Source organism: Cardiocondyla obscurior, linkage group LG15 (genome assembly GCF_019399895.1).
Source record: "Cardiocondyla obscurior isolate alpha-2009 linkage group LG15, Cobs3.1, whole genome shotgun sequence".
NCBI lineage: Eukaryota > Metazoa > Arthropoda > Insecta > Hymenoptera > Formicidae > Cardiocondyla > Cardiocondyla obscurior.
Window position 1 is genome coordinate 2,281,794 of NC_091878.1, and position 21,927 is coordinate 2,303,720.

General features: G+C 34.7%; 5 protein-coding genes and 1 non-coding gene across 9 annotated transcripts; 3 read left to right on the forward strand and 3 right to left on the reverse strand.

Moving 5' to 3' along the window:
* The first annotated feature begins 252 nt into the window (after positions 1–252).
* On the forward strand, positions 253–359 carry LOC139108730 (U6 spliceosomal RNA). Its single transcript, XR_011546713.1, has one exon. It is a non-coding gene; the product is annotated as a U6 spliceosomal RNA (small nuclear RNA).
* A 232-nt stretch (positions 360–591) lies between these two features.
* LOC139108352 (uncharacterized) lies at positions 592–3,694 on the forward strand. 2 transcript variants are annotated; one of them, XM_070666549.1, is made up of 7 exons: positions 592–748; positions 963–1,108; positions 1,214–1,356; positions 1,440–2,197; positions 2,271–2,634; positions 2,734–3,102; positions 3,175–3,694. In XM_070666549.1, exons 2-7 carry the CDS (start codon positions 1,006–1,008, stop codon positions 3,628–3,630), a joined length of 2,193 nt encoding a protein of 730 aa, XP_070522650.1. In that variant the 5' UTR covers positions 592–748; positions 963–1,005; the 3' UTR covers positions 3,631–3,694. The 2 variants fall into 2 exon arrangements, with proteins under 2 accessions (XP_070522650.1, XP_070522651.1); XM_070666550.1 differs by lacking the exon at positions 592–748 and adding an exon at positions 756–842.
* A 55-nt stretch (positions 3,695–3,749) lies between these two features.
* Positions 3,750–6,197, reverse strand: Ccz1 (vacuolar fusion protein CCZ1). The gene is made up of 10 exons (XM_070666551.1): positions 5,996–6,197; positions 5,813–5,907; positions 5,647–5,740; positions 5,343–5,549; positions 5,079–5,254; positions 4,851–4,994; positions 4,624–4,769; positions 4,282–4,546; positions 4,084–4,211; positions 3,750–4,003 (listed from the first exon to the last, which is right to left on the reverse strand). The coding sequence occupies exons 1-10, from the start codon at positions 6,068–6,070 to the stop codon at positions 3,951–3,953; spliced, it is 1,383 nt and encodes a 460-aa protein (XP_070522652.1). The 5' UTR covers positions 6,071–6,197; the 3' UTR covers positions 3,750–3,950.
* Positions 6,198–6,300: 103 nt separating this feature from the next.
* Sec22 (vesicle-trafficking protein SEC22) lies at positions 6,301–8,309 on the forward strand. Its single transcript, XM_070666694.1, has 5 exons — positions 6,301–6,562; positions 6,800–6,909; positions 6,967–7,127; positions 7,220–7,366; positions 7,448–8,309. Exons 1-5 carry the CDS (start codon positions 6,488–6,490, stop codon positions 7,594–7,596), a joined length of 642 nt encoding a protein of 213 aa, XP_070522795.1. The 5' UTR covers positions 6,301–6,487; the 3' UTR covers positions 7,597–8,309.
* Positions 8,179–9,934, reverse strand: LOC139108428 (box C/D snoRNA protein 1). Its single transcript, XM_070666693.1, has 7 exons — positions 9,779–9,934; positions 9,496–9,677; positions 9,342–9,433; positions 9,084–9,262; positions 8,819–9,013; positions 8,601–8,725; positions 8,179–8,524 (listed from the first exon to the last, which is right to left on the reverse strand). Exons 1-7 carry the CDS (start codon positions 9,796–9,798, stop codon positions 8,328–8,330), a joined length of 990 nt encoding a protein of 329 aa, XP_070522794.1. The 5' UTR covers positions 9,799–9,934; the 3' UTR covers positions 8,179–8,327.
* A 118-nt stretch (positions 9,935–10,052) lies between these two features.
* LOC139108427 (proton-coupled zinc antiporter SLC30A2) lies at positions 10,053–21,879 on the reverse strand. 3 transcript variants are annotated; one of them, XM_070666690.1, is made up of 8 exons: positions 21,063–21,879; positions 12,863–13,050; positions 12,598–12,714; positions 12,329–12,477; positions 11,897–12,048; positions 11,345–11,552; positions 10,950–11,190; positions 10,053–10,620 (listed from the first exon to the last, which is right to left on the reverse strand). In XM_070666690.1, exons 1-8 carry the CDS (start codon positions 21,137–21,139, stop codon positions 10,475–10,477), a joined length of 1,278 nt encoding a protein of 425 aa, XP_070522791.1. In that variant the 5' UTR covers positions 21,140–21,879; the 3' UTR covers positions 10,053–10,474. The 3 variants fall into 3 exon arrangements, with proteins under 3 accessions (XP_070522791.1, XP_070522792.1, XP_070522793.1); XM_070666691.1 differs by lacking the exon at positions 21,063–21,879 and adding an exon at positions 18,021–18,479; XM_070666692.1 differs by lacking the exon at positions 21,063–21,879 and adding an exon at positions 14,413–14,705.
* Positions 21,880–21,927: the final 48 nt, after the last annotated feature.

Genomic DNA, 21,927 nt, shown 5'->3' on the forward strand with positions numbered 1-21,927 from the left:
AATCTCGATTGCAATAAATAATGAAAAATTCAAAGAAATGCTATCCAAAAAATAATATTTTAAGATATGTGGATAATACAAGACTGCTGTATTGCTGTAAAATAGAAGAAGTTTGTTTCCATCCGTACTAAAAATCTACTTTGGTTTGTCTGTTATCCGCTAGATTGCTTTATTAAGTATAATTTGGTATTTCTCGAAAGTGCTTCTGAAAATATTCGAGATATATATAGAGAAATAAAACAGGTAATAGTTGTACTTGCTTCGGCAGTACATATACTAAAATTGGAACGATACAGAGAAGATTAGCATGGCCCCTGCGCAAGGATGACACGCAAAATCGTGAAGCGTTCCACATTTTTTTGTTAAAAAATAATAAAAACTATTGAAATTTCTATTTAGTTTAATTTTTTTTATTTTCTTGTAATTTGAAACTCTTGTTAAGTTATTAATTAATTTTTTTTGTTAATTATTTAATTTTAACTGCTTGATTAAATTTTTAACGAGTTGGTTTCACAAAAAATGCAATATATCAATTAAAAAGTAACAAAAAAAAATTATTTTCTCATTCGTATTTGGATATCGGTAAAACTCTGTTCCTTCCCTTCTCTTCCACAGTTCCACCAGTTCTACCACATTGAGCGTTCACGTGGAGATTGTAAACCACGCTGCTTTATTCGTGCATGGTTATGAACATTTTGTAACATTCTGATAAAATAACTTGTAGCGATTTTAAAGTAATTTTACAAAGGTATTTTCAATAATCTTGTTATATAATAAAACTGAACATTTTGATATTAAAGTGTATGTAAAATTGCACATTTCCTTGTTAACATTATTTGAAGGTTAGAAATCTAAGTTTTTATTAAGGCGTAACAAAGTTTAAAATATGTCTGTATAAAATACAAGCTGGAGAATATTTATTATTTATAAATTATAATTCAGTATTGTTTCTATATTTGTAGGTGCTTGTTGAATAGAAAGTCTATTCAATACTTTTTAGATTAAATGGGGCGCAAAGCAAAGTTTGACAAAGACCAGGCTCTTTCCACTGGTCGTGGAAAAAAAGCGAAGAAACAGAGTGATCCAGTATTTCCAAAAGGAATTTTGGGTATGATAAATTAATAGTAAAGTTTTATTGATACTTGCATGAATTTATATTTAAAGTTGACTGTGTACTTACATTTGAGTTAACTTTTATCAATTTATATTTCAGATAATAATTCTAGTAAATTAAGTCACAGGCAGAAGCAAAGAGCAAAGCAGAGATTATCAAAAAACCAACAGTTAAAAGGATATGCAAAGAAGTTACTTACCCAGAAGGTTGATGTGAAAGAAGAACAGATAAAACTTAAAAGTGTATGTTTTTTTATATTTATACTACAAATGTCTTATTAGTCTCTCAGTAATTTCTATATACTTTTTTATTTTGTTAATTTTAGAAGGACGATATATTAAAACAGCAGAAAAAGAAAAAAGAAAAAAAAGTAAAGTTTCTTAATGATACTTATCAACAAGATGATGTGATAAAGGTCCAGTTAAATTTAGAGTCAAAATTAAATACAGAAGTGAAACATGGTAAAAAGAAAAGGAAAAAGGAACAACAAAATATAATTAAAAATAAAGAAAGTAATAAAAATCGTCGCAACAAAGATGATGAAACGGAAATACCCTCTAATAATCAAGCGTCCAATGCAAACAAGAAAATAAAACAAAGTAAAAAACCGAAAAACGTGAAAGCTAAGAGCAAAATAGAAAACGGAAACGTTAATAGTAAAAATAGTGCACGTAACAAAACATATTCTAGTAATAAAGTAATGAATTTGGGCAAGAAAACTAAGGCCAGTATAAAGAGTGAAAATAAAAACGATAATATATTTGATAGTAATGATGAAACTGAGGAAGATGAGCATGAAAATGAAGAAGTTAGTGATGAAAATGAAGGGAATACAAGCGAGGACGATAATCAGTTACTTTCAATGGCAAAATCAAAGCAAAACCTGAAAAGAAAAAAACAGAAATTTATGGAAAATAGTATAGAGAGTGATAATGAAGAAATGGCATTTAGCGACGAAGAGGAATCTGCTGAAAATGAGCAAATGGAGGAAGATTCAGATAAAACTGATACTAGTGACGATGATGACTTACTTCCCATAGAAAAAGCTAATAAGAAATTGAAAAAAAAGAAAGAAAAAGAAGAGTGAGTAAACCTATTATTATATTCTTTTATTAATTTTTTTTGTACTTTATTTTGTCTATTTTTTATTTAATAGAAAGCTTGCCGAAGAAGAAATGGATGACATGATAGCACAACAAAGTGTATTTTCTTTTCCTACTGAAGAAGAACTTTCCAATGTTACCAGCTTAAAAGATATTCAACAAAGAATACGAGATGTAGTTATGGTATTATCAGATTTCAAGAGATTACGGGAAAAAAATAAATCGCGTTCCGAATATACCGAACTACTTCGACGGGATTTATGCACATATTACAGTTACAACGATTTTCTGATGGAAAAATTAATGCAAATATTCCCACTGGATGAACTATTAGAGTTCTTAGAAGCAAGCGAAGTACAAAGACCTATGACTATTCGTGCGAATACTTTAAAAACGCGACGACGTGATTTAGCCGAAGTAGGTTTACATTTATATTTTAAATTATTTTAGAGAAAATACAATTTATATTTTTAAAATAATTTATAACATTAACTCAACATTTTAAATATTTTTTAGGCTTTGATAAACAGGGGTGTTAATTTGGATCCAATAGGAAAATGGACAAAGATTGGTTTGGTAGTGTACTCTACACAAGTGCCTATGGGCGCAACACCGGAGTATTTAGCTGGACATTATATTATACAAGGTGCTTCGAGCTTGTTACCGGTAATGGCACTGGAGCCAAAAGAAAATGAAAGAATTCTTGACATGTGTGCTGCACCAGGCGGTAAAGCATCTCATATTGCCGCAATCATGAAAAATACTGGAACACTATTCGCTAATGATTTAAATAAGGAGCGATTAAAGGCTGTTGTCGGCAATTTTCACAGACTTGGTATTGTCAACTCTGTAATCTGTAGTTACGATGGGCGAAAATTTTCTACGGTAAGCAAATTTTTTTTTTTTAATTTTATCGCAATTATACTTCTAAAATTAATAAATGTTATAAATTTTCAGGTTATGAAAGGCTTCGACAGAGTTTTGTTAGACGCTCCGTGTACAGGTACCGGAGTAGTTTCAAAAGATCCTAGCGTGAAGACAAATAAAGCCGAAATAGATATTCAACGCTGCTGCACATTACAAAGAGAGTTATTACTAGCTGCAATTGATTGCGTTAATGCACGTTCGGAAACAGGTGGTATTATTGTTTATTCGACTTGTTCAATACTACCGGAAGAAAATGAATGGATTATTGATTACGCTCTTAAAAAGCGCGATGTTAGATTAGTGCCTACCGGTTTGGAATTTGGAACTGATGGTTTTACAAGTTACAGACAACATCGATTCCATCCTTCGCTAAAATTAACCAAACGATTTTATCCGCATGTACATAATATGGATGGTTTTTTTGTAGCCAAGCTACATAAATTCTCTAATATTATTGTAAAAAAAAATGTAGAAGCGTCTGAATAAAATTAAAAAATTGTTCAACAAATTTATAATTTGATTAAAAGAGTGCTATTATTATTACATACAATTATCGCATTATTTTTCCCTATATACATGTACAAATTTTATTTTTATTTTTTAATGAATAATATAAAATATAATATGTTATATATAGAATATTCACATTTTATATCACATATGTATATAAATACACAGCTTTCTACAACTATTTCACATAACGTATGTTGTCTATTAATAATTGAGAAATAACTGTTCGTGAATGATTATTCGTAAGGATAACGAAATTTATAATTTAAATTATTTTTACCTTTATTGTACTATTATTAATGGAAAAAAATACTTTTTAATTGTTTTTCGCAAAGCCTCTTTACTTCATCTAAAAAAAAAAAAAAAAAAAAATAGAAAGATTATTAAGTGATCATCACGATTTAATCGTATAAAATTTATTGTACTTACCATCAATTTCTATAATACTCGCACTTTTTTGTTGTATAATAACAAAAAATTCTCTCAAATTAGATAACTTGCCAATAACCCAATAATCGCTCATAGTTTTTATAATTATTTCTCCGGCTTCTTTCAATCTATAAAAATCAATTGATTAACAACGATTCTCATTGACACACGTTTTATGAATTAAAAAAATATATGTACCTGTTCTTATCATTGTATATATCGGTAATAATCCTCAATACCTCGGGTGTGGTAAGTACATTAGAGCAACGTCTATTATCTAAATGTATTGTACTTTTGTATGCTAAATTTAACTTATTAAAATATAAATACTTCGTACAAGATTCCGGCGTAGCTATAACGTGTTTAGAGCACTGTTCAGCTACTGAACTAACTAATGTGGTTAATTGTGGTCCCAAAAAACTATCCAAGCTTTTAAAGAAATCAATTAATAAACTGGTTTGCTCTGGAAAATATTAAATGTAATTATTTTAATTTTTCTATTGATAAAGCAATTAATATATGATTGATAATTTAACTCACTATCGACAAAGAGACAGATTGTCGCACTTAGTGCTCGATACACTACTAGATACAATGACACGGGTTTAGTAGAATAATTGATAAAAACTTTTGGTGACTTTCCAATTAAACTGGGTTCATTAACACTAGCAGGTCCAGTAACAAATCTAAAAAAATTTTTTTTTTATTTTTGTCGTAATGTATATTTAAATTAAAAAACTAAATTGCAAAAGTTTGTGTGTTCTTACTTTCCATAGTGCGAAGTAGTAAATGGTGAGGGAGAATTTCTAGGTATTGAGCCTCCATGCAACTCTTTTTCAAGATGAGCTGGTAAAAGGGTGCTTACTAAATAATTATAAACTACTTGCATGTCCTCAGGTTCTAAACCACTCCTAAACCAAATATCACATAAATTGTGTAAAAAAAAAATTAAAAATAGGCTTTAAGTTAAACAAAAAGTGACTTTTTTCACTTACCAAACAACTTGGTCGTTATAAAGAAATGCTGTGTATCTTACTTGAGTAAACATAGCTTCTACAAGATTCATAAAGCATTGCACTTTGAGAAATGTAATTTTGTCAAGAGGTAAGAACTGAAGACCTTGAAAAACATCTAGTATATCACTATTACTCAGTTTTAGTGAAAGCAGATACTGAAATTAATAAATAATAAATTAAAGATATATATTTATATGATTTTAAGCTAATTTTTACTTGAAACAACTGTATATATTTTCTTACACGTGAATAAAAATGTTCAAGCTTCAGCTTCAATAACATTACAGACCCACATTCAGGATCATTGATAATAGTTTCAAAAGAGCCCATGAATAATCTAAACATCATATATGTCTGTTTTAATATAGCTTGGCAAACACTGCTGGACACTTCATCATTTTGATACTTATTGCCATCTTTTTCTTTATAAATATATGGTACACCAACAATCTATAAAATATCAATAAGTAATTTGTAACTTGTACAAATAAAAAAAAATATTATTATTTATGGTTCTATTTCTATTAAATAATCTTTACAAACATACCATTACCATCCAGAAATTAGGTTCTGGCTGATAATATATTTGACGCGTTTTGTGTGTATGGCAATAATCACATGGCTGTCCAGGGTTGAATGATCTGTAATAATTTTTTTTTTTTTTCGTATAATTATTTTTTGTACAGATATATAATGTATAATGTAATACATACTCTGTAAACTTGATTATTGCCTCACTAAGCCCTATGTTCTTGATTTGAACATCTAGATCCTTTTCTGGATAGTAATATAATATTTTCTTTTCTTCCTAACGAGAAAAACCATATGTTTACATAAGATAAATTAAATTTATCAGAAAATATCATTTTCAGCATATGCATCCCTTGCATACTTGCCTCTCCTTCTTTCTTTGCATAAGTGCCATTAAAAATATAAAAATGTTCCAATGAGATTTCGAATTTCGAAGTCATTCTACTTGAGTAAGCAATCAAGTACAGCTGCTTTAAATACTACAGAAATTTAACTCGTTGAGACATGTCAATTGATAACTGCAGAAAAGCGATCTTGACAAGAGGCTTATTAACTCCTCCTCCCCAACCCCTCCCACACGATTCGATCTTGAAGACCTCATGCGGTAAAAGCACGAACTGTACGAAGTTTGTGCTTTTACCGCATGAGGTCTTCAAGATCGAATCGTGAATTGCATTGGTGTGTATTGATATGTCCATTTGTTAGTGGGTTAGTGTTGTTCCCTTCCCCCAGTTGGGACTTTATCGATAGGTCTTATGTGCAAAACTGCGCGAATGGCCTGCGAAGGGCGACGATAACCGCGTAATTAAGTCTCTTCGTGACGTTTCACACGGCAAAGAATTCTCTAATTCGTTAGGATGGTCCTCTTTACGATAATCGCCAGGGTGATGGACGGCCTACCACTTGCGGCCTCCATGCAGGACAACGAACAGGTTAGAAGTATGCTACGATTGAAACGTCACCATGCTCTCAGCCGTCATACTTTGTCCCCGCAATTAACTTGACACGTCGACGGAAGTCCTTACTTTTGAAAGTCCGTGAAAGATTTTGAAACTGGTTTACCGCATTTAAGAATGCTTTGTAGCAAATCCAAATTTTTATTCAAAAACTTGTTTGTGTTTTATCTAAAGTATGTAAGCTGATTATGTCTTTTTTTTTTCTTTTTAAAGGATGGTAAGAATATCGTGGAGTATCAGAATCAAGCAAAGATGCTGTTCAGAAAGCTAGGTCCACAGTCTCCATCAAGATGCACAATTGAAACAGGACCATATCTCTTTCAGTAAGTATATTTTACTTATATGTGCTGACATTGTCTCATATCATACCCTGTTCACAGCTATTTAATTGAAGATGATGTATGTTATCTGGTACTCTGTGAAAGGAATTACAGTACACGCATAGCATATAGCTACTTAGAAGACATAGCTCAGGAGTTTCACTCACAGTTTGGCAAACGTGTAATGACAGTAACCAGGCCTTATACCTTTATTGAATTTGGTATGTCATATATATTACAAATATTAATGGCTTGGTGAATATAGTTTATCAACTGTTTTCAATTTATTTTACAAGCAATTATTGTTTTTCAGATATGTATATTCAGAGAGCTAAAAAGATATTTACCGACAATAGATCTCGTAGGAATTTAAATGCTCTTAACAGCCAGTTGCAAGATGTGCAGAGAATTATGGTACAAAATATTGACGATGTTTTACAAAGGGGTACTGTACTCTCAGGTAATATAGAACTGTCTTACTTGCTTTAAAAGCCAAAGCAAATAAATATCTACGCATACTGATATCAATTGTATGTTGCAGAACTGGATACAAAGACACAAAACTTGTCCATGCTGTCACAGAAATATAAAAAAGATGCAAAACATCTAAATAGTAAATCTATGTATGTGAAAGCTGTTGCTGGTATTGTTGCATTTTTGATCTTCCTATTATATTTCTTTATTCTTTAGTTAAGTAACTATTAGACAAATCTTTGATAATACATGTTTAATGTATTCCATTTCCGAAAAGAGTTTTTGTTTATGTCACTTATATTACAGAACATTTGGGATTCTAATTAGATCTATTTATATATTAATAAACTCAAAATTTTATGTATAAAAGTTATGAAAATGTATGTATTCTCCGATATATGTAAAAAATGTTTATAAAAAATACCTTATATACATAGTAAAATATTCAATTTTTTAGTGACAATTACATTTTTTGTTACAAGAAAATTAATATACAATTTTAATTAATTATGTTGAGTCGTTTAATAATCTTTTTGTAAAAAACAGTACGTGTAAACATTTTAGAAATATATTGTATCAAATTGTATGATCTTTATATTTAAAAGTTTACAGTGAAAAATTCCTTTTTAATTATATAATTGTATTTATCATTCCTATCTTCGTATAAACCATACATCTTGTATGATCCTTTGATAATTCTGTGCAACAACACATATACATTTAAGAAAATATATTTATTGAGTGGTGTTACATTTTTGGGTGGTGTTTAGGTATATGTATATCGTCGGAAAAAGGAACCAATTAAGAATCAATTGTATTATATATGGCCATACACGTCATTAATGTTATTACATTTGTATGTATTTCATCTGTATTAAAAAAACTATAACGGTGATGTATTTACAATAAAAAAAAAAGAATATTTATAATACTGAGTAACATTATTTTCACATTTTTATCAAGTCTTCATAATTTGGTATATTAAGTGACTGTTTTTTTCTTTTTAATTTAGTATCCGTCTTTTCGTCATCATCCGAGAAATCATTAAAGAAATAATTCACTGGCTCATCTTTTTTGTTAGTTTCACTATTATTATACTTTTTTCTCATTTCGTAACTTGTACTCATATCACTCGTTTCTTCATCTAGATAGTAATATATATATATATGATACATAAATTTATAATATATTAATATAATATTATAAGAAACAATATTTACCAGTATCTATAATTTCGTACATATTGGAATGATCCTTCATAACGACATGCAAGGTTGGAAACTCTACTATAGTTTTATTTTCCAAATTTTCTCTCAATGTAAGAGTAAGATCCAAATCGTAAAATCTAAAAGAAAAAAAGAAAAGAGTAATTACAATCAGTAAAGCACTTTAATCATAAGATAAGAATAAAAGAAGCACAAAAAAATGTCTTTTTTACTTAGAGTCTGCCTTCTTGATTTTTTCGGCTTTTAAGAAAACTTTGATATTAATTAATCCAGCTGCTCTATAAAATTGCAGTTTGTCAGCCAAGAGCAATTTGGAATTCAATTTTTCAATGTCAGTTTCACCTGTTGAAGAGACTGGATTCAAAATTTGTTCCACCAACGTTGATAATCTTACACTATCTAAAGTTCTGTAATAAAAATAATAATAAGCTGCTATATTTCTTAATTTTCAAATATGATACATCAATCTGTCTATACCTCTCCATTACACATTTAAAATTTTCAGCTTGTGGAAAAATCCATTCTAGACGCCAGAACAGTTCATTAGTCTTCCAATTAAGATATGTAGTATTTTCCTTATGTCGACTAAAGATTTGTGGCATAAACAATAACGATACTTTCCTATGGTGAGCAGTGCATCTCAGTTTATGTAAATGCTACAAAAGAGAACACTGCAATTTTACGACATTCTTAAATAATCAATAAAAAAAAATACAAGGAAATAAAATTTCGTACCACTGGTAGAGTAGCTTGACGCGTGTACTTAATCTCTGGATTCCTTTTTTTCGTATCAATTGATCTGTTAACTTGCTCGAGAAAGCGATAATCTGCAAAACAAAAGACAGTCAGTCTCGAGACATTTTCAACAACGTAAATAAAGAAAACTTACCGCTCAATAAATCTAAATCGGTGAATGACGCCATAGGGATAAACTTGGTTTTATCACGAATTCCATCGCATTCTAATTCCTTTTTATGGACATTCACGCACGCGAGTGAACAAGTTCTAACCTCACATTTCGGACACGTGTATTGCGCTTTGGTCGCACCACATACCTCGCAAATGTCTAATCTATAAAACAAGTGAAATAAGAGCGATGTAACTGCCACAAGAAATTATGATCTATTTCTCGTACAGATACGTTTATATAAAAAGCAATTATCCTCCCTTACTTGTTTTTGGTGGCTGCCATCGTTGGTTTTAATCACCAATGTACACATACACTGAAGACTGAAAGGTAGATATCGCGTTTGCTGCGGCTATCGTAAATTTGAAAAATATGTATTTACGTAGAAACCGTAAAATCATGCGTCGGTGTTTAAGACACATTTTTATTTATTTGTTCTCTTTTCTTCTCTGCAAATAATATATACAATATCCTTTACAGTTGTAATATCTGGTAAATTGGTAACTTTTATTGAAACACTTGTTGGTCACTCTTAAAAATAATAATAATTACATTTTCTTTATTTGAAATCGATTGAGACATTTAATACAGAACCAGAAACATATTGCTTGTCAAAATTGCAATATACATGACATATAACTTCGTTTATTTATGAAACTAATTATAATTTACCTTATAATGGAATAACAAATTAACTAATCACAATAAACACAACGCGTTGTACGAGTGACGCTGACTGCTCGTACCATTTTCACGGGATTAAAAAAAAAAGACAAAAAGGTATAACAAAAGTTCAATATAACGCAAATGTACGCTGCTTTCGCGAATAAAGCTATCACATTAGCTTTATTCGAAGGAGTGTAGTTTCGTGACAGTCACGAGACTTCTAAAATTATCTTCGCCGCACATCGCGAGTCCTTTATATCGCGACTGGGACATGCATAAGTACAATACCAGTAACTTATTGCGATAGCGCTTTACACTGCTTGCAGTTCTCCATTCGTTCGTTGAACTCTTCTATTTGCAACGTCATCTCGAAAAATTTGTATTTGTCGTGGATATTTCGCGTAGCTGTGCGTAATATATTCTGAGGACTCGCTCCAGGTTCTGCGAATACAAATGTAATTTTATTTTAATGAAACACGAATAAATAATAGACGATAGAAGTAAAATGTGAGATTACGTAATGACAAAATTTAAGAGTTTAAGTAAACGCAAAGTAAAAGTATCAAATTTGAAACTGAGGAATGTCAATCAAGGTTTACAGCGTTGTTAAAAAAGTTAATTATGAGTGCAGAAATTTGAGAATCTAGTAATACAAAGGTTCGAAATGCTTTGTGACAGCATCTGTTATTTCAAGACTTCAATTTCGTGTTGCACAACTGAAAGGCACAAATAAGAAGTACACATCAGATTGTATTTTTAGATGTACATACTTATAGCAAGATGCGCTGACAGAGCGGTCTTGTCGAGCGAAAGCGCCCAGATTCTAAGATTGTGCACTTTAACGACTCCGTCTATTTGCATGAAGGTATTCTCCACTTGGGAATATTCGAAACCCTTAGGAATACCTTCCATCAAGACGTTAACAACGTCTTTAATAATCGCCACCGTAGTAAGAATAACTAATACGGAGAATAGGAATGTACATATGGGATCCACTATACTCCAACTTGGCTGTAATATAAATTAAACATTAAAATGCTACCTTAAAAGTATGCTATCGATAAATAAATTTAATTAAGAAATTATGCCATAAAATTGTTCGACAACGTGACGATTTCAATTTAAAAAAACGTTTGATAAACTATTAATAAAAGTTTGAAGGTACCTTAAAATAAATGACTAATGCAGCGATAAATACTCCTATGCTCTGAATAAAATCACCCAAAACGTGGATGAAGGCGGCTCGTACGTTAATGTTCTTTTTCGCATTTTCCCCTTTGAGTTCATCGTCGAGCTCATTTTCTACATCGCTGCTTATATCGTGACTATGTCCGGCATGACTATGGCCATGCTGATGTAACGACAAGCCCATTCTGCAATGTCAAATATATACATACATATTATATATTCATATATCTCTTTAAAGCGATTAAAAATACAAGGCTATGTTCGGGAATTCTACTGCAACCCGATGTATATTAATTAATCGGCGTTAATTGATTCTAAAAAATCCGCACCTTAATTTTGTACATTTAAATTGTCGTTATTTGCATCGTTACTACTCGCATTACGCAATATTCGATTAATGTTACAATGTGTACAATCACATTCTCATTGCAATAAGAACATCGTGCACAATATCACGTTAATGAAATATAACTCGCTGTTGGCTCGGGCAGAAGATTAAATAAATATTGTCGTTAATGATATCACTAACACTAGATTTACCGCAACACCAACTGCAGACGTGATCAGCATCACTGTGGCGTCCAACTCGAAATCTTTGTGAACGATTCGTTCTATCGCGAGGTAGAATAAAATACCAGTGACCACCCATATTAATAAAACTGAAGTCAACGCTCCAATGACCTAAAACAGCACGTAGAAGTGTTATTAATTTTCCTGTATTAATTTTCAGCTGTAATATCTCTGCTTTTTTACAAAATCCATTAAAAAGAATTTTAAGTTAACTTAAAGTGGCTTTCAATCATTTTTCAAGATTTGTCCCATTTAAATTCCACAACTTTCTACTTCTAAATTAATTATCTTACATATATTTATTTATTGATAAGATTTAGTTTTTATCTTGGCTTGATCGATCTCACCGTAATAATATCGATAACAAAAGCAGAGAAAAATTAAAACTTACCTCCGCTCGATACCAACCAAAAGGCATTTTTCTGGTGGCTGGTCTGCTAGCGACCCAGATGGAAAAGAGAGATATCATAAAAGACGCAAAGTCAGTCAACAAATGTGCGGCATCCGTCGCTATCGCTAAGCTATTCGATAATACTCCGCCTGAAGAGAAGAAAAAAAAAAAAAGGAAAAAGATTAAGAATTAAGACACGATAAATTTTCATTCTTATGACTTTCGCAAAACGTATTCGTTTACATAGATAAGATATTTTGCTATGTTACCAACGATTTCTGCTATCATGAAAATAACGCAGAGCACACTGGCGATTAGCAACTTCTTTCTGGCTTTTTTGTCAATTTCCTCGTTCCTCTCCCTGTGACAATGATCTTCCGGAGGTACTGCAAATAATCACGAAAAATAATTAAATAGAGAACTCTTCGAGTTCGAGTAAGCATTCATTACTATTTCTATCTTTCGGATAATCAACCGCATCTTATCTTTTCAAATATACGTGATAAAATAGTTTCTATGTAAAAGGAAACATACTGATCGGATTTTGCTGATAGTCTGTGACGGAATTTTCATCGGCGGAGCCTTTCACCACCGTGCAACAACCGGATAATTTCCCATGAACGCAGAAGATGACCTTCCTCGGCGACACCTCGGTTTCCTCATCCTCGTTGTTATTCGGCGGAATGCTTGTTCCATAGCCGTAGATCGCCTTATCCTTGAACCTGCAATTTATTAAATACTTCATTAAAATTTATAATTTATTACAAAGATATCCACGTATTGTCTTTCTATTTATTACATTATAATTATATTCATAAATGTTATTATTTCCAAATTATAATTCATAGTTACGTTTGTAAGATATTCCGATATTTTTCCTTGTATTCTTCGCGATTATAAACGACGCGCAGCATTCGCTCTTTCTTGGATATTACGCAATGAAAGAAAGCGATTACGTATTAACGAACTAATCCATGCATAATCTGTGCAGCTTACCGTTCGTGATTCAAGGAAAAAAAAACGTGACGTAGAGTAATTCTTTTATAATAATTATTTAGTTTCATAATGTTATTTTTTTTTCTTTTTTTTTAATCGTGCTACTTTTAAAAAATTGATATTTTTAAATATGACAAAATAATTTTAAAATAACTTTCTATTTGTTAATCGATAAACCATGATATCGAAATTTGCTTTAATTCTACGGCTATCATTTCTGCTTCTTTGCTTTTTTTTTTTTGCAGATAAGATCTATATGAAGATATTCATACCTCGCTCGGTAATGCGATAAGAAGTAAATGTTACACTTAACTATAAAGCGAGAAGTTTAATATACAAAGCCTATGTATAAAAAAACATTATGCTGCTTAATTACATTTTTTGTATTTATACAGATTTGAAAAGACTTTTAAATAAATTAATGTTCTATAGAAGATCTAGGATTTTAATTCCATTTTTAATCAGAATTCTAATTACGTAAACGTGCCACAGCAAGCATGACGGAAGTGCTTGTACGTAACATGTATTGTTGATATTATTACTTTACTAACAGTAATATACATCATAAACGCGAATACGTGACTAGTTCTTATCGCCTTTTGCAGAATGTCATTATCAATCAGCCAGATATCAATGATGCCGTGCGCAAATGCGCATTCGGTACACGTTTTCCACCACGTACTCCTATCGCTGGCTGTGATTCAATGACGATGACAATGATGCCGTGTGCAAAGTCACACGATCGAAGAATATCGATGAAGGTACGCGATACTCCATCATTGTGTTCAGATAACGCGTGCAGAGGCACTAATCAAAGCTACACCTGGGTTTTTTTTTCTGAACACTGTTACACCACATTACGATATAATGAAAAAACTTGTACGCATTTACATATACACGCACACATATGTTTAAAAATAAACCTAAAAGTTTAAAAATTAAATTAAAAATTGTGTTTTAATTATTTAAAACCTAGGAAAGAATCTCCATCCGCTAGACCGTAGCATTCAGATCTCGCCAACTATTAAACGTCACGATTAATTATTAATATTTAATAAACGACTAATGCAACGCGAGTGTACACCTACATTTTTTTTTCTCCCTTTTATTCCGCAGTCTTAATCTTCTCGAGAGACCGCGCCTGACGCAGAAAAGGAGAGTCAACCCTCAAGAACCTGTCCCTCAAATAGGTAAGGTGAAGGCAGGTATTTGCTGAAATTCGTGGCGGTCTCCGTCGTCAAATCGAGATGCTCGCCGGTGGTCTACAATGCGTAAATATTTGCCGATGCAAAAGTGTAAGGACAACACGAGGACTCGCGTCGATGCCTATCTCGAGCAATGTACTTCCGTTTAACACGTCGCGCGGTTTGGTTTATCTTTTGCTCAACCTTCTACATATACCAGTAAATAAAAAAAAAAAAAAGACAAATAGTTGTATACCTTTTTTGCGCTAATTGTTCTTTTATCACTCAAACGATCGAAGCGAGTAATGACCAGTGATGAGTAAAAAAAAAAATTAAGTTTATCAGTTTCCCCGAGTTGTCAAAAGTGCATGGCTATTTTATTGATAAACCGCGCTTTTTACAGTAATTTGTTGGATCGGATTAAACGTATTTCAGTTTGACGGAGTGATCTGCAAATTATCTCGTCACGTTATTAAATAATCAAGTGCACCGACAAGTTAATAACCGGCAGAGATCTACTTGTCGCTTTAATGTTGTGCCACCCGACACCATGCTAGTCTATTTATTAATTTTATTTATTAATTATACCGTGATAATATGAGAGTAACAGTATCGCCTCGTCGAGAGAAAGAAAGAGACAGAACTGCCTGCATGGGCGTCTACAAGATGATTTCATTAAAAAAAAGAAAAAAAAATACTGATATGACATGTTGACAGGTCTCCTCGGGGAAATTATCAATCTTTGACGTCTTAAAATAATTTAGCCGTGTTCTAATTATTTACTCGATACCTTAAAATTAATGAAAAATAATGAGACGTGAATGGAACTAACACTGTTAAACGCAATAGATAATTTTTAAAGACTGGCATTTATAAAATAATAGTTTATAATATTTGAAGGAAGCACAATCTTTTTTATTTTAACAATAAAAGTACATTTTTTTTACCTCGCGATAAAATGCAATTATTATTACGATTGTAAAAGTGTCATTTTGCAAATACAATTAAGTACTCGAAAACTTAGCGAGAGATAACATAGCGTACTTAATATAATTTAACGGCGTCAAAGATAGATGAATGAATTAGTTTACGGGATGCCAAGTAACGTTCTATCTTAACACCGAGAGGATCGCGTGCAGCAGTTCCGGTTTTAGCGAACGTGAATTAATGATTCATTGTTCTTAATGATCTCAACCCGTGGAAAGCAAGGTAGACCGATTAAACAAGTTAAAAAAAAAGAAAAGAAAAAGAAAATAAAACAAATAAGAAGAAAAGATTTATGGTTTAGTTGTGGCTTGCTGTGCGTTGTGGTTTCGCAGGTAAGATGCGCTAACAAGAGATAAGTAAGCGTCCGAGAAAGCAACCGCGAACGATCGAGCTTTAATATCTTTAAACGATCATTGATAGCTGATACATATACTGAACACGATCCGATATCAATTTTTCAAAACAGCCGGCTAAATTTTCACATACGTGGGTCTCATATTTCAATCTAATATTAATCACGCAGCTTTTTCGAGCGAACAGCTCTTTCGAGCCTGAATTTATTGAGATTTTAATTGATTGTAAATGTCGAGCCCGTCGTCGATCAATATCGCTTATTACAAATTATCTCAAGTTTGAATTATCTTTATTAATTTACGAATGGTGAATTCGATCGCGTTGCATGTGTGTCGCCTTCGAAAAAAAGACATCGCCAACGCCAAGTATTTCAAGGCTGCGTTTGAAGGTCCATGGACACATTGCCGCGACGTTTTTAGGTCGTTCAAAGTTGGTCCCGTTATTCTGGCATTCGCTGAAAATACTCTTTGCGCGATGGACAAACCAAAGCGGAAATCACGCGAGAGTGCACTCCTCTTATCACTCTCGCGCGAACAGTTCCGCGTAATTACATCGTTCGCCGGAGTCGCGATTTGCGTAAATAATGTCGACGCAATTTTATCAAGATGTAATGATAGCCGTCGTAAATGTTCGGAGAGGAAATGCCAGAAAAACGGGGCGAACAAAATTAACGAAAGTTATCGGTAGAACGCATCCTCGAAGCGAGATCTCTTTTTTTTAATATACTCCCGATTTCACCTCGTGGAATTGGCACTTTTGCAAATTGAGCGCATACAAAAGGAATACGCTTTTATAATTAACGTGCAACAAGTAATCGTGCGTGCGGCTGTTAAAAAAAAAATAAAATAAAATAAAATTTCGCGCGGAGAAACTCGCATTATGTCTTACACCGAGATCCGTTAAGTTTGATAAAGAAACGCGAGAAAAGTCCTGATCTATCACTCTTATACGAAGTAATTGCACACGCATCATGCAAGCTGCCGGCTATTCGCGATTTAATTGGAATAAACACGAGGTTTTTTTTTTAAACATTTTTTTAACGCTCGCGAAACTAGTTGCACGTCCTCGCGTGCAACCATTGTGTTAGAGATCCTGTCGCATAGCAAAGTGAAGGGGACATGCGGCCTTGTTACTCACAGTCGCACGTCGCGCAAAATTGCCGCATAATTTCGGCAATCAACGAGTTAACTTTCCGAGGCCGTTAACACGCGACATTGCCTGAAGAAAGAGAAATCGTAAGAGGAAAAGGCTTTCTCGTCGACGCGACAATTGTGCGTATGTCAAAAAGCCGCGGCCAAAGTTGCTCGTCGACAAACAGTAGAAATAAAACATTCCACGATATTCTCATGCGGGATCGAATATACAAGGCTGTTCCGCAACATTACACCTTGCATTATTCATTATTATGTATTATCTTTTTTTTTTTTTCTAAATGAAACTTGGAAGTTTAATTTGTAGAAAGATTAACAATTCGAGAACTCTAGGCGCGTCGATACTTTCCCGGAAAAATTTTTGCGAGGAACGTCGCTTTGCGAATGCAAATGAGGAAATTACAGTAAATGTTTTACATGACGCTTGTGACCTGCCCTAAATGATCTTACTGAAAGAAGTTGATGATCGATAACACTATTCGCGACCAATTTTTCTAGCTCCCCTCGCCAAGGGCTAATTTTCCAATAAATTTCACCAAGCCGATTACCTCGTACCTGCCAATAAAATTCGATATCGAGGATATAATACCGTGCAATACTAGAGAAGAATATATTCCGAAAAGTGAGGAAGCTGAGCGTGCGCCATGCGTAGATGAAACCGATTTTCCGAAAGATTATTCACTCTCGAGGAACGTCACACTTGAATTTTTAATTCCACCAAACACCACTCGTCTACTTTCACGCAACACCGTTATCTCTTTCGAGATCAACCGGTCACAAATTCAGAAGAATTCAGAGAATGAACCGCCCGCGTCCAAGTGTCACGATTGCATCTCTCAAAGCTCAAAGCGGAGCCGAGGTCCACGACGTGAAGCGCGATCTGGAGATGAGCAACCGTCCCTCCCTCAAAAAAATATAAAAAAAAAGAAACGAAAGAAATATTCCCCTCGCCGGTCCCACGCGGAATCTCCCGCTCGTGCCTCGACGAAGACCAGCGAATGCGATTCGAAAGGAACTCACAGCTTGATCTTCTCGTCATCCATGGTGGATCCCAAAGTGGAACGCCAGTGAGTCCAGTTCCAGCCAGCTCGCAGTCGGTCGACCGGCGCTCGTGCGACGTCGCCGTGACAGTTTTCCTCGAAGAAGATCCCGTCCGACGGTTCTTGGTCTTGTAGAGTCAAGCGAATGCCAAGTGCCGGGAAAAAAAGAGGAAGACGAGATTGCGGCTCGTCCGAGGCAGCGGACTGGGAGAGGGAAACGCAACGACTGATGGCTGTAATCGGCCAAGCTGTATGGATTGTATTTTTCTAGAGGGACTGTACTTCTAACTTTTAACTTATCCGAATGAAGAAGAATGAAGGCACAGCAGCTTGCCGTTCTTTCGGGTTGAAAGAGGACCCGTCTTCGAACTGGGCCTGCTGCTTCGGCGCATAAAAAATCTAACTATTTAGAAGATTAGCAGTCGGTCTCTCCTTCTTTCACGTCCCTCTCCCTTTTCCTTTTTTATACTCTCGCTTCTCAGTCCCTCTGCCTTTCCTCTCAGACGGTCTGTCTTTATCACCAATTCCCCACTCGATATTGCTCTCTCCCTTTCTATCTGTCTCCGTCTTTTTCCTCTATCTCCATTTGGAGAAGATACGGCTTGTCGCGATCGAGCCTTCGTCCCACACCCGTGTCGTGCAGATTATTATTTTATTTTATTTTTTTAGCTGCCCGTAATGTCAAGTGTCTTTGAACTCGTCTGGGAGAAATCGCTGAAGAAAAAGCAACCCCGATTCGCGAATCGCGCCGATCGAATCGGTTGCTTTTTTCAAATGAAGATCTTTTTCCACTTGTTGCTCAGCTTTTGAAACTCTTCTCTCTTCTCAGCACCCTGTTGCATTTGACGTGACCATCTCGCGTTCTACGGCGCGACAGCTTCCCACGTTCATTTTGGTGTCAACAGGTGCTTTCACAAGTCGAATCCGGTTTATTGCATCCGCAATGGTTTTAATAGTCGCGCGAGTAATTCGCGCCATTTATCGGTGAGCTCGTGCTCGTCGTTCGTCCCTCTCGCACCGATGTCTTCGGTGGCAATCGTACTGGCAGTATTCGTCTTATCAGTCTCATTCGAGAGACTCGAATGAGACACGTGAGGCCGATAGCGTTCTCCAAAAGTCGCTCGGCTCCTACGTCCAGAATTAATGAGCTAGTCGACCTCGACCTCACAAAAAAAAAAAAAAGAAAAAAAGGATTTTCTTCGATCAAGAAGGTTTAAGACTTTGCCGATCAGATCGGAAAATTCGCTGGCTGATACGAGGACTTTAAACGAAAGTCGATCTCATTGCGAATCGCGGATCGAGACTGAGCGTGGCGAAGGTGAAACGACTCTACGAGGCACGTTCACGTAACTTTCCAGAGAGGTGTTGTGGATACACGTGATGCAGAGGTACTCGGCGTTTGTCGAGCGCGTGCCAATCGCGCGAGGAAGCGAATTTCGTAATCGACAGACTCTTCCTTGCGATCGTGCCATACCTTGACCGCGCTCGATTTTCGACCAAGGCCCGCCGACCCGGTCGAAGGTCGTTTCGCCATCGGCGAAATGTCGAGGCCTTCTTTATTATACGTGATCGTGATTCGTAAAAACATCACCAGGGTCTAAAAAACACGACAGAGATCTATTGTTAGAGAGGAAAATGAGAACGTTAGCTCGTATACTTTTGAAGATGTAACCATATAAATTATAGAAACAAAGAATATATGCATTTCTAAAAACTAAACAGCTTTTCTTATCAAACTCGAACTGTACGTCTGTATAATAACATAAACGTCTTCTTAGAATGTTAAATTATTAGCGTAAAAGTCGGAGGGAGGGAAGAGAATTTAAAATATAAAAACAATATATTATGTAATAAGAGAGAGGGATGTAACAGTTAATTCTTTTTAAATGCCGATAATCATGTGCACGGTTGTTAATACGATTTGTATCGCGCATCGTTGATCAATTATGCGCAATGCAAATACATATTACGAGATACCCGGAACAGCAACCGCGAACAAAGTGAGAAGCTGAGAATACTTATAAATTATCTCTAACAAACTGGGTCTTCCTATCGCTACACTCAAACACGATACAGACACGTAAATCAACATAGTGAACCACAGGAATGCGCTTTCGATTGTGGAGAGCAAATGCCTCCGAATTGCTCAAGATTTCCGTAACGTTTTGAAATCGTGGATCACGCGATTGCCCGATCGAAATCAATGCGAGTTAAGTCTGAACTTTATAAAATATGACAAGCCTGGTAAATTCAAATGACGACTTTGCCGCGAGTAATTTGAAAACGAGAAATGTGTATAATGTAGAAATAAAAAATTTGAAATCTATGTTATTTACTCGTCGACGATGCAGCCCAAGTCCATTTTCACGGTGACCGGCGTCGGCTCGAGTTAAAACTACTGGCTGCAACCCGGCGCGATGATATTTTGTAACTCTTTCGGTGGCAAGGTTCGTAAGAGAAGGGGTAGGGTTTTGTATAAAACAATTGGATATTCCCTTGGGGGTTGCATTTTTACGTTCACGCGGAAACGTGATCCGAATCGCGGGAAAAAAGACTGTCGTGCAAGGCGTGGAACAGTTAGAAAGAAATAATAGCATTTATTATTGGATGTGTGACCTCAGTCTGTCTATCAAAAATTACGTGTATAAACGCCACCAACGATAAAAAAGCATGAACGGCCAGAAGTTTTAATGATTGGCGGCATGTCCCTGATGCGGATAGATTAGTGCGCCATATAAAATTTTTCGATAAATTACATTGCTACAATTGTATAGCTAGAACTTTGTCGTTTAATGACAACCGCTTGAACGGTTTCTTTTCAAAGATAAAAAAAAAATTATTAAAATGAAAACAATTTCACTAGCAAATACGTTTAAAGATAAGACATGCACGTATTTCGCATAGTTATCAAGTGCACGACAGACTCGACGGAGACACGTGTCCGTACCTATTCTACTAAACGAAAAATTGAAGAACTAACTGGATTCCGACAACGTTCAAATATTATAAAAGTAAGACTTACTCGTTAGATTTGTTATTTTGCTCCACGACGACTGTGAGAATTTCTACGTCGGCGGACTTAGTTTCGCTGTTTTCCATGTCACTGTATGTTTTCCGGGCGGATCACCGTCGATGAGGAGCGCGAACGACTCGAGCACGCGAGCATCAGACAATTGACAGAAGCCGACCGCTAAGCCAACCGCGCAGCCAAGGCAAGGCAAATCTGCGGCAGCGCGGGGTTACTATGCGTCGGGAGATGTCATTAGTGCGTGGCTCTCTCTCGTCTGATATGTTTATATAAATATTATGAACAAAGAGGACGCGCGTAAGGCGATCAATTCGTTCGATATTTTCGCCTCTGAAAGCGTTGATAACAGCTTCTGATCCGATGCACAGATGTCTGATGAACAAGTCCGCGTTCCTCCGATTACACGCGTCCATCGATCTACAAAATCAAGTGAAACACGATAAACGATGATAAAAGCGCATTTATCGTATGAAAATAGTTCATTTTACGCGACCTCGCGCGACACGCTCGTTCCTTGATTGAAAGATGATCAATAATGGACCGCAATAATTTCAATCCTCCGCTCGATCGTCGCTCCCTTCATCTCATATGATATGATCTCAGGATTATTGGATTATGGAATATTTGGGTGACAGAAATGTGTCGAATTTCTTCGTTCGTTTCGCTCTGATTCACTTTACGGCCGCGGTGTTCAAAATAAATTCCCACGAAATGCACAATCGTCATTAGCGCATGCAATGATCCGTGCTGAAAAATAACAAAAACACTTGCAGAAATAAGTTATTAAAAATGGAATAAATTTGTCGGCACATAAACTATATGTACAGACAAATTTTAAAACGCAGTGTATTAATGTTAA